At 41.8% G+C, this 12,020-nt stretch overlaps 1 protein-coding gene across 6 annotated transcripts in view; it reads right to left on the bottom strand.

The window, feature by feature from the left end:
• Positions 1-9: 9 nt before the first annotated feature.
• Positions 10-12,020, bottom strand: part of sev (sevenless) — a 32,764-nt gene continuing 20,753 nt past the window's right edge. For 2 of the 6 annotated variants that reach the window (XM_067348551.1, XM_012379027.2), the window contains 15 exons: positions 10,914-11,064; positions 10,060-10,559; positions 9,482-9,771; positions 8,902-9,258; positions 8,376-8,679; positions 7,836-8,159; positions 7,099-7,700; positions 6,338-6,991; positions 4,677-6,148; positions 4,104-4,529; positions 3,735-3,958; positions 3,207-3,677; positions 2,736-3,099; positions 2,201-2,254; positions 10-1,835 (listed from right to left, as the gene is read on the bottom strand). In XM_067348551.1, the coding sequence (XP_067204652.1) occupies positions 946-1,835; positions 2,201-2,254; positions 2,736-3,099; positions 3,207-3,677; positions 3,735-3,958; positions 4,104-4,529; positions 4,677-6,148; positions 6,338-6,991; positions 7,099-7,700; positions 7,836-8,159; positions 8,376-8,679; positions 8,902-9,258; positions 9,482-9,771; positions 10,060-10,559; positions 10,914-11,064 (7,083 nt within the window). In that variant the 3' untranslated portion in view covers positions 10-945. Of the gene's footprint in view, positions 1,836-2,200; positions 2,255-2,735; positions 3,100-3,206; positions 3,678-3,734; positions 3,959-4,103; positions 4,530-4,676; positions 6,149-6,337; positions 6,992-7,098; positions 7,701-7,835; positions 8,160-8,375; positions 8,680-8,901; positions 9,259-9,481; positions 9,772-10,059; positions 10,560-10,913; positions 11,065-11,749; positions 11,987-12,020 lie in introns of all 6 variants that reach the window. The other 4 variants (XM_012379022.2, XM_012379023.2, XM_012379025.2 and 1 more) reach the window with 4 other exon arrangements.

The raw sequence follows: 12,020 nt of genomic DNA, 5'->3' as shown, positions 1-12,020 counted from the left end.
CCTATAATATTCATTGATTGACAATTTATTTTCCTACAAAGCAAGTTGAAAATACAAATTTCAAGTATAGTCAGTCGATTGGCGTGAATTGGATTTTGTATATTCACAAACTTATCCTTTCGATTATACGAAAATTATACAATTTCTTATTGTTAAAACTACATAAAAAAACTTAACAATTTCTTATATCGATTTTCATATTATCTGCTAATTATCACCAAATGTGAAATTTGTACAATGAACAGTGAAAATATCATCATAGGTTGTTCAATAAATATGTTATTTAAAACAGTAGTTATATATATAAAGTTATAAACTGTACTTTGCATCTATCAATCTTCGTCAACGTATGTGATTCTTATATTAAATAACAGTTTTAAGACTGAAATCGCAATAGCTATGCACATCGAAACGGTCTGCCATATCTACATAAGCCAAATTTTTGAGTATAAAAAAATGTATGTACATGTTAAAATGGCAGTTTAAAGCTATTCCACTCTGTTCGCCGCTGCTCTTCCTCACTTTTTGTGCAATGCTTGGGTATTAACGATATACATAGAGTTTATTGTATGAGTGTACGCTTGCTATACTTAAGGCACCGTGTTAAGATAAAACAAAAAAGAAAAAAAAGAGATTTGAGCAAAACCGTACTAGCTGTGTCTCAAGTAACTTTTTGCGAGTTACGAGACAAGTCCGTCTGAATAGGCTTCGAATGCGACAAGCCTTGGGAAGACTACTTAAAAAGAAAACACTTCAACAAAGTACCTCATAAATGACTATGAGTGAAGATCTCCCATCGCATAATTATTCAATTGTTGCTCCAAGCCCTACAACAGATCTACTCGAGCGCAACTCATTTCGGAATATTTAGTCATCGTTTCACATCTCACTCAAGTTCAAAAGCAACTCTTATAGAGTCTCATATTTTTAATTCAACGCAGCGATTCACGATCCGTTCACTTTCACAGCGTCCGCGTTGATATTCGTATACGTGACGATGCTGTTGCCGTCTTCGACGACGGGCGTCTGCCGCAGTAGATTCAACAGCGCGCTGTTTATCACGAGCGGTATATTTGCCTTGCCGTTCTGCAAGTTCGAGTGAGTCCTTTGGATCTTCGACAACGTATTCTTCGTCGCTGTACTCTCAATCGAGGGCACTTCGCCGTTTCCGGTAACGTTGCTCGCGGTAACGTTGTTCTTTAGGCACGGCAGGACTGTCTGCGAATTAATCAAGGACGAGCTAGGACGCGTGGAAGGCGCCAGACTGTGCGAGCTGCAACTCCTGTCCTCGATACTCGCCTCGGAATCTCTTCGCTCGCTCAAGTTAGTCTTGTATTTTCGCTGGCCGTTCAGGGACGAGAAGGAGTTTCTCTTGAGCGCCGCTTTTGCGACTGAGTTCGCCGATTTCAAGCTGTCCAGCGTGTTACACTTCTCCGGCATGCCTGAAACTGACGCACCTCTTCGGTCCGGTAAATTTAGACTAGTGATCGACGATCTCTTGTCGTACAGCCTGCCGTCAAACTGCTTCCGTTCCTCCGTCGAGTGTTCCTTGCGCTCTTGCGTGTTATCCGTTGGCAGACTGCACTTGCGGTCCTGATTCACACAACTGATCCTGCTTATACTCGTTAAGTTCTGATCCGAGACGTGGATCGAACGAGGTACTTCGTAGCCATTCGTGGGGTTTTCTCTTGAGACAGCATCTTCGTTGTCCGCTAATAACTCAAGATACTTCGGGACTTCGCCGGATTGCGGATTGTGCGTGGCATTGTTCGAGTTTTGAAGGAACGGCTGCATGTCTCGGCTTCCCTCGGAGCTGCTGGACTTCCAGGAGTTTCCTATACAATACCAATTATAATTTAGCGTACACATTATAATGTTAAAATTATAAAATATAACTTGTTAGAAAATAATATTTACGATATTTACGAGTATATATATATACACTTTTATAATAAATTCTATAAATTTGTAAAACATTAGGTCCTCATCAATTTCGGAACTCTAATAAGTAATCTTTTAATATTTTACATAATTCTGTATAATAAATGTTACTCGATTTCGATATTATGTAAAAATTAGGACAAAAATTACATTGCGGGTTAATCAATGACAAGAAAGATCCGAGATCGATGAGAAGTGGAGAACCGTATTCTCTTCCGGCGTTGGATGACAGTGGCAGATGATGTTTGTTAAAACCTACCTGAATTGTTATGATTCTGATTCTCGTCAGCAAAGTAAGCCATGTTAGACACGCCTGCAAGCACGAGCCATGCAATGATAAATATGTATTCAAGCAGACAATAATATTCCAGTACACTTAAGGGTTAAAGAAGTTCGCGATGAAGAAATCCGCGATACACGAATTTCATTACACATGATTTCAAAATGTCGAGTTACATGAATGTGTATGAGAAACATGCTCATTTCGCTATTTTTCTGACTTTTCAAAATCTAGCGAAAGATCTTATTCATTTATAAATCGCAAAATTATGATTCTATCGTATAATCTTTCTCACATCTTTATCTCGAAAAAATGCATTACAATTTCTTTAAATCAATTTTATAACAATATTGTAATAATAGAACAAATGACTCATGGGGGCATTGAATGTTTTTATGTAATGCGAGCGAGAATAACAAATTGCATATCTTCAGTCAACATTCTATCGGTTTGCAAAAGACTCTTTGCTCCATGCAATGATATGCGCATGAAATAAGAATCGACGTCAATTCACCTTTGCGTGCCAGGTAATGCCCGGTGTGCACCGGGCTCAATATCGCGTCTTCTATATTGCCTCTCAGAAGAACGATACTCTCGAGACAAATTTTGAAGCTCGGCCTCGCGTCCGCTGCGCTCCAGCAACGCTGCATTAATTGATGCAACGTCGATGGGCAGTTGAGAGGCTTCGGTAGCCTACCGCCGGCACGCACGTAATGCAACACTTCAAGATTGGTTCGGGCAGGATAGGGCTGTTGACCCAGCGAGGTAATCTCCCACATTAGCACTCCGAACGCCCAAACGTCGCTCTGTGAAGTGAACACTCCGTCCACCAAGGATTCCGGTGCCATCCAGCGAACTGGAAGTAATCCTTCTCCTTCCTGAAAAATAATTTCAGTAGCGAATTAAATCTTTCGCTTTGCATAGTATCGTGACGTAAAACAGATCAGTTTGCAACATTTTATTTTGTCACAAAAATTGTATTCACCTTGCGATAATAATCATTCTTGTAAATGTCTCTAGCTAGTCCGAAGTCGCCGATTTTTACAACGCGGTTCTCGCGATCCCGCGCGGATACCAGGCAATTTCGACACGCGAGATCTCTGTGAACGAAATGCAGTTCCTCCAGATAGCGACAGCCTCGTGCAACGTCTTCGCACATGGCGAGTAAATCTTGTAGACGCAGCGCGCGTGAGTCGGTGGGTTGTAAAGCCCGACTCTCCCGCAAATAACTCAGCAAGTCACCAGCTTCCATTAATTCCAACACGAGTAACGGAGGATCCGTATCGAAGCAGACGCCGAGCAACCTCAGTACATGCTTGTGCCGAAAATGGCTCATAAGTCTCGCCTCCTGCAGGAATTCCGTCTTCTCTCGCGAGTTCGCGTCCTTTCGCAGCATCTTTATTGCAACGGGCGTTGTGCCCGGTCCTTCTAAATCCTTCGCACTTCCCAAAAATACCTGCAAAATATTTGAAATTAATATCATATAAATATAAAAAAGAAAATGATATTTTACCTTTCCGAATGCACCGCTGCCCAGGAATTTCGCCAGTGTAATCTGCTCCTGTCTGATCTTAGGCAATGCGGTATCGTCCGGATCGTTCTGCAGCGTAGAAGCGTAGAGCGCGTTAGATTGAACGAAATTCCCGCGAGGGATCTCGCGAAGTGTCGCCAGCTCGACGTCCGACACTATCGGGGGCAGAACTGCCTTTTTGTCTTCTTTACGTTGTCGGTACACTGCTGAGTAACGTTACAATATATTTGTCGAATACGCGTGGTCGAAACTCAAATTGTTTTCTTACAAAATAAATTTTCTTTATTGAATTTATTTCTTTATTGAATTAATTCCCGATTGAAAACTGAGTTTTATACCAAATATACTTACGGCAGAAAAAATAGCAGAAGCACACCAACATGATAGTAATGACGATTGCAATGAGGCCCAACATTAATGGTAGATGTTGTTGCGTGGCCAATATTCCACCGTTGGATTCTGTTAGATCAACGACGGTGCTTAATCGGCTCCAAGCACCGAGGCCGTAGGCGTTTTTAGCTTGCACGCGAAATCGATACTTTTCATCCATATCTCCAGTAATTATCCAATAATTGTCCGTTCCGTTGTAATACAAATTCCAGTGCTCGTTTTCGTCGAGCTCCTCGTCTTGCTTGTGATTGTCGTCGGCGATTAAACCCTCCAGCCGATACAAAGCCACTTGCGAGCCGTGAGCCTGCGCAGGTTCCCAGTTCAATTGATAAACAGAATTGCGAAGTCTCGTCACCGTCGGCATCCCGGGAGCGCTCGGAACGGCACCTTTATCACAGAGAGCACATTTCACGTTTCTATTATTTTATTTTATTTTATTCTCACACTTATTTCCACTCGAAATTTACTGTAACAGTTTTAGGAAATATTTTTATATCCACAATAAGTATCGCGTTATCGTTTTCATTTACTTACCAAGCGTTTGAAATGTGAATCTCCCATCGGACGGCCATATGAAATTCTCTTCGTACGCGGGGTATTTCAATACCAAGCGGAACTTGTACAAAGTTCGCGGCTGCAAGCCTTCTATGTAGTACCTGACTTTGCCATTCTCCTTCTCGTATTTATTCGCGGTTTGCCACTCCTCCACCGCAACGTTTTTGTACTGTAGCGCGTAAAAGGTCATTAGATTGACGCTCGGGATCCAGGAAATGTTCATACCGTCCACACTGACTCCGATCACCGTCAAGTTGTTCGGTTCCGCGTACGTGTGGATGGTTTCGCCGAGACTCTCGTTGTAGTTGTCGTTGAAATTGGCGGGATACGCGCGCACGTACACCTTGTAATCCTGCCCCGGCAGCAGCGGCTTCAACGTCGTGAAGAACCTGCCGTCCGCCGCGCGCTCCGGTTCCTTGATCACTTGCTCGCCCTTCTGTCGCACACCGTTCACCAGCAAAGTCGACCACCAGTGTACCTCGTAGTGCACCGCTGCGGAATGCAAGACTCTGGGAGGACGCCAGTAGACCACCGCCAGGGTCGGCGTCAGCACCTGCACCGTGACATTCTCCGGCGCGCTAGGCTTACTCACGCCGGTCCGCTGCATCACGCCCGGGCCGAACTCCAGATCTAAGTTTTCTAGATCGGTGTAGATGTTACTCAGCGCCAGCTCCAGCTTGTACCACGTGAACGGCTTGAGATTGCGGATTTCGTAGCGCCGCTCGTACGTCCGCACCTTGAGCCACTCGCGATTCTGGCAAGGCGTGTTGCGATCGTTCTCCGGACACGGCCACAAGTAGATGGTGTACAGCGAGCTGGGTAGGCTGTAATTCTTGCAGCCGTGCTGGGGAATCGGTTCCGGAAGCTGGACGACTATGCTGCTGGACGTCGTATTTACTTCCTTCACGCGGTAGGACGCGTGTTCTGAACCTGATGAAACCTGGTCGGGCTTCAGGCAGTTCGCGGTGGGATAGGATTGCAGGGACTTGCCGAGAGCTCTGATGCTGCGCACACCTGGTAGATAGAAGCTCCTTATCTTCAACTCGGACACGTTTTCCTTGCTCGCGACGAAAAAGTGCTCTTTCTTCAAGAAATAAATTTGATTCTCCATTGCGTTGGACCAATAGATATTCATCTTATCAACCGTGAGAGACGTCACTTTGCTAAATTTCGAGCTTGACACATTGGCACACGTACAGCCACCACGGTCCACGAACGATTCACTACGATAAATGTCTATCACGATTAAGTGTTCCTCCATCACCCAGTACATCATTGGTTTCTGGATGTTGGTTTTATCAATCGCCATCGCGATCACCATGCCGGACGGTTTATATGGGCAGGAGCACGTATCACCTATGTTTTTGAAGAAAGGTTGCACGTTTTTCCCGTTCAGATCCGATTGCATTATTGTGCCGCGATCATTCGTCGACTCAATCCAATATAAAGATCTGAAAAATACGTTATTCTAATTATATTTCTAAAGAATATTTCAACAAAGAGTAGCAGAAGTTAATAAATATACAATTCTTCATAATTTTCTATTAATTTATAATTTTAATCGCATCTCGAGTGATTAAAAAACAAAAAAATTAAACAATATTTTAATGATTTAATTCTGATAAAAATCGAAGACATACCCCTGAGACGGCAGCACATCTAAATTCAAAACACGCCTCCCTGTCTTCACGATGTTTTCGTACTTGATCTTGCCAGCTTGCCACATCGTCAAATCCAGCTTCATGATGTAGCCGTTGCTTTCCCTGTATCCGTGTTCCCTGTATCCGCTCTCCGACCAGTACAGATTCTTCGCCACCCAGTCGACGCAGAGGCTATCCGCAGTATTGTTGAGATCGAGTATCTTCGTAGCGTTGGTTCCGGTCATGTCCGACGTCACCAACTCTCGCATCTCATTGATCCAATAGATCTTCTTTTCCGCTGCCAAATAGCTGACCTCTTTCGCGATGTGCCTAGTGAGCGTGTAGTTAATCTCCTGATCCAGATCGGATATCCTCACAGCGTCCGCCGTGGCGACCAATAATTGCGGCACCGGATTCTCGTACATGGTTGTCACGTTGATTAAATCCGTGTAAGGACCAGCGCCGATCCTGGTGTGCGCCCGCACTTGGAAATAATACGTCGTGTTGGGTAATAAATTATACGCCGTGTACTCCAATGTCGTGGACGGGATGCTGTAGTCGTTGCAGACTTCAATTTTCTCCAGATTGTTGAAGAACCAGCACTGAACCGTGTATCCTTGAATGAGTCCGTTAGTAAATTCAGGCAAATTCCATCTGCAATAAGAATTAAATACTTTAGCGTGCTTATTTTTCTAGAATTAAACTTTATCGTTGAATCAAAGAAAATGAAAAATGTAGACTAGAATTTTGAACTTTCTCACCTGAATATCACAAAGATGTCTGTATTTTCGCTCAGCACCTTTTTATAAAATTCAACAAACGCTCTGGGAGATGTTGGCTGACTCGGCACGCTCTGTGGAGATCTCAAGATCATCTGGGAGTGATGCGCGGTTGCCCAGTATGTGAAAGCCTTCACGGTGACCTCCAGGACGGAATAGGGAAGGATCTGATCCGAGTTGTTGTACGGCATCGTCGTTTCAATCGTGATTTCTGGGTTCGAGTTCGTATTAATGTAATCCGCGAACTTTACTTCGTAGAAAACCGTGCCGTAATTGATATTCTTTACAGGATCCCAGGAAATGTTGAAATTTCTCCAGGTTCCCTCGACTCTTATGCTATCGCGATCGACGGCGTTCGGCGAGACCACTACTGTCTCCGACGTCAAATTTTCCGGATACTGATGAAGCGCAGGATCCATAATGGCCACCATGTATAAACCAGACAAAGTAATCCCGTTTATGACGGCCGTATTTTGACCGGACAGATCGCCGATCACAGCATTTCTGTCATCCTGCAGCCACAGTAGATGCTCGGAAAAATAGCATAAAGGTCCTTGCATGTTTGGATGTTGCAAAGCAGAGACCTTAAATTAAAAATTTATTATTGATTACTTTAATTCATTTATGTGCGAAGAATATGAGAATTAAAATCTAGCGAAGAATGTAATTTGATCGCGTTCGATTTTATTAGAAATAATATTTATAAAAATTAAAGTAACCTTTTTCGGCTCGATTTTCTGGTTCATTGGAATTCTTTCGGATGTCGGTGCTCGATAGAGAATGGATCCGCTTTCGTAACTTCGAACGATCCAGTAAACATATCTGTTTTCGGTGTCGAGCGTTAGTCCCATTACTTGTTTGCCATTAAAAATTTCATCCGAATGATAGTATCTCCTGTCCTGTCCATTCAATCGCGCAACTTCCACAGCGTGACCAGTTGACCAATATAAATACGCCTCCAGAGAGTCGATTATCAGCTCTTTTACAATTGCTAGGATGGACATCGGTTCTTGCTGAGATCCGTTCAGGTTCGCTCTTGTTATCTGTAAAGTCGAAATAATATTCTTGCGATTATCACTTTTAACAGAAATCTTATAGCTTTCAAGAATTTTAGGTAATTGTCTTTACAATGTAGTAATTTTTTAAAAATATTTTAGTATCTTGTGACACAAGAATTTAAAATCAAATTTATAAAAGAACTTATAAAAAATGAGTCTCTGTAATTTAATGTATATGTTGGAGCATTTAATTATATTTACAATTTGTTGTTTTGGATTCGCCCAGTATAGTTTCTTCGATATCCAGTCCACAGCGACGCTTCCGACCGAGTTGATGTTGAGTTTCATCTTCTCATGAGTTTTGATATTGTAACGATATAGCGCGGAATTATTTCCTACTATATACAGCGCGTCCTTGTACCAACTAACGTCAACAATATGAAATTCGCTCTCGAATTCTTTCAGACTAGCTTTATAAACGAGCGTGTCTATATTTTCGCCGGTTACGTCGCTTCTCAAGAGCCCTTCGTTCGATGACCACAAGATAGACGCATGCGTACCACTCCTAAATGTATAATTTGATTATAAGCAACTGGAAAAATTCGTGCGAAACAAAAAGTGCATTTCGAGGATATAAACTGTGCGATTAAAGTTTTAACGAGAAAACAAAATAAAAAATTGGAAGAGCATAATTACAATGTTTTTGTAAAATATTTTAAGATATTTGAAAAAATCCAGCATATCAAATTTATTATTTATTAAGATTATTTATTAATTTTTTAATTACTTTAAGGTTTGCCCTCGGAATTCCGAAGACCACGGTCCTCTGCCGGCGCTCGTGTACGCTGCAGCTTTGATCGAATATTCCAATCTTTCTCGCAAATTGTGGACAGTGTGAGACGATCCGGCGATATCCTTCTGACGGACAGTTTCATTCGTCGATTCATCCTTGATTTCGAGCTCGTACGACCAGTTTTGCCAAGCGCCTTTTCCTTGGCCGCCCAGCAAATGAGGAGCTTGCCAGGAAACTTTTGCTCTTTCCACTCCTAGAACTGCTTGCACTCCCGTGGGTGGATTTATTGGAATAGGAACTGGTTGACTAGCATTTATCAACACGTTGACGCTGACGAAGGAAATGCCAGACCTGAAGAAGATAGCATTTATTTAATTATCCTATTAATATATGACGAGATTTGATTAAACTTTACAGAAAGCGAAATTAATTTGTACAATTTTGACGAACAAGCATGATCTTTTAATTTATTTTTACTTTAATTTTAATTAAAATATGAGTATTTACTTATAATTCATAATTCTAATTTTCTAGCCAAAACTAAAATCTTTCAGAAGAAATGTAAGAATATTACGTGTCGGGATATGCATTGTGGAAGTATCTGTTTTGGCCGGAATGATAGTTTTCGGCGAGGACCCCTGCGCCATTAGTCCAAAAAAACAATCCATTTGCCATAGCTAGGGAAACGACGTTATTGAATTTAGGCTTCTGCGTATTAGGACGCAGATCAACAAGTTCGCGACCGTCCAGTGATACGGATATCACCGTGTTCCGAGTGTGATGAGGAACGAGTAATCGAAAGTTCGTATGATCTACTGTAAAAGCGCCCAAATGCGCGTCCTCAACAATTACAAATGGTTGAGCCTGAAAAGAAAAAATAACATCGAGACATTTTCGCAAAAATAATAATTATTTTTCAAGGCGTTTTTTAAAATGCATAAATCTTTATAGCAACAACATGCTTCGAAAAATTATTTTATTAAACGAAAATAAAAAAATATTAGTATTATTAGAAGTATTATCAGAAGAAAATACTTAATTTAACAATTAAATAATTTGCACAACAATTAAAATACTAAGACTTTAAACTTTTAAAAATTTTGCATTTATTTGTTGTATCAGCAAGCTATAAAAATTGTAAATAATCGATACCTCGTGTTTCACACCATTGCTGATATCGGCCAAATCCAATCTGAACAGCCCCACTTTAGTGACCCAGAAGAGATATCCGTTGTAAGGATCGACCTCGATGTGCGAGGGTCGACTCAGAATTCCAGCCATGGCCACTGTCAAGCCTCTGCCATCGAGATTGCATCTGGCTATTTGCCACTTGCTCGTCGCGTGTTTTACTTCTCCCAAAACGTACAGGTGGAGATTCAGCCAATCGACCGAAAGACTCAGTGGTTCGAAATTCATTTGACCGGGGCTCAAGATAGCTTCAGCCTTGCTCGATCGCTCGATGATCGACGTTCGATACACGTAACCCGTTGAAGTGGAAACGAACAATTGAGCGGACGCCACGTGTATCGCCACACCGCGGATCACAGAATTCGTCTCGTAAACGACGCTGGGCTCGTCCAGCATATCGGCGCCCTGCTTCATGACCGTATGCTCGTTTCCGATGATGAGAATCGGCTGTTGCGTGTCCTTCACTAAAATTCGTCTTTCGTTAAATATTTGTAAATATAATTTTCAAGTTTATTGATATGAACAAAAATTGTTGAAATCTGCAAATTGATAGTTCGGCATTGGTTCTTAAAAATTATACGTCTATTAAAAAGACCACCATGCTGATCCCGAATAAAGCATTAAGTATCTTTTTAGAATTTTTATTTATAATATCGATTAAAAATTCATAAGAAATATAAGATATCCGACTTAGAAGAAACTTAGCTACTAAAATAATGCGATGGTTTTTTGTATTTTGTGTATGTCTGCAATTACTTGGCAAGATAAAATTGCTGCTGAATATTTCTACATTTTTTTGTACATTTTTCGCAACCTACCGATAGATTCTAGAGGGGTCGTAGAAATATAAGTAGTCTGTGGTGGACCCTCGCCGACTTCATTTCTCATAGTCACACTGATAGAATAATTCTGATCAGGTATGAGATTTTGAAACATGTAAAGACCGGTGCTTTCTTTGACTGGAATATCCTGTTGGTAAAATATAACGTATAAATATCTCGTAAATGCAACCGTTGAGTCCCTCTTTAGGAAGAACATACGCAATAGGGAAAATAAAACGCCATGCCAGAAACATATTTCGCAAATGGTCTGGTTCGTGCAAGTCGTCGAACTAATGTTAGCGGAATTCTAGGCAGCGTAATTAGTGCATAATTAATGTAGATGCAATAGATGTCTATTATTAGTGTCTCGAAGCAGCGGACGTGCATTCAAAGCCTGTATTCTTTGCAAATTAATATTAACATGCAAAGTGAAAAAGGAGAGATTTGAAATCAAATTCATTGGCGATCTATTAATATATTAATTAAGTCAATAGATATTGTTATAAGAATAAAAATTAGAAAACATCATTTTGCAGCGCTCATAAATTGCGGACCAAGACAGTTTACTGCTAAGACTATTAACACGGTCGTTCGCAAATGAATTCTCTTCAAACAGAATAACGGAGTCTATCTTGCAGAACCAGTTGCACATTGCGCTTTCGTAAATAACAGTTAGATAGTACAGCAAAGCGTGACGATGCCGACGCGCCTTGCAAATGCGCGAAAATGTCGGCTGCGAGAGTGCACAGACGAAAGGAGAAAGAGAAATGCTTGTGCACAACGCGAGAGAATACGAGAGACATTTGAATAAACGGCTCTGGCGTGGCGTATACCTTAAGCTGGGTATGATTATCCCCTTGCAGGCGCAGGACATACGACAAAAGTGGCCCGTTCACAAATTCGCCCGGTTCCCAAGACACAGAGACGCGGTAGCTGTCTACCGCCGAGCCTCTTACAATTCTCGGTGGTGACGTCGGCAGACCAGCCGCCAGTGTCGTTATCACTACCGGCGCTGACACGATCGGCTCCGGATTGTGGACCGACAATTTCAGGAGCAACGCTACGCGAAACTGCAAACGGCAGCGTTTTCAGTGAAATGCAAAT

This window comes from Linepithema humile, chromosome 2 (genome assembly GCF_040581485.1).
Source record: "Linepithema humile isolate Giens D197 chromosome 2, Lhum_UNIL_v1.0, whole genome shotgun sequence".
NCBI lineage: Eukaryota > Metazoa > Arthropoda > Insecta > Hymenoptera > Formicidae > Linepithema > Linepithema humile.
This window is presented reverse-complemented; position numbering and strand designations above follow the sequence as displayed.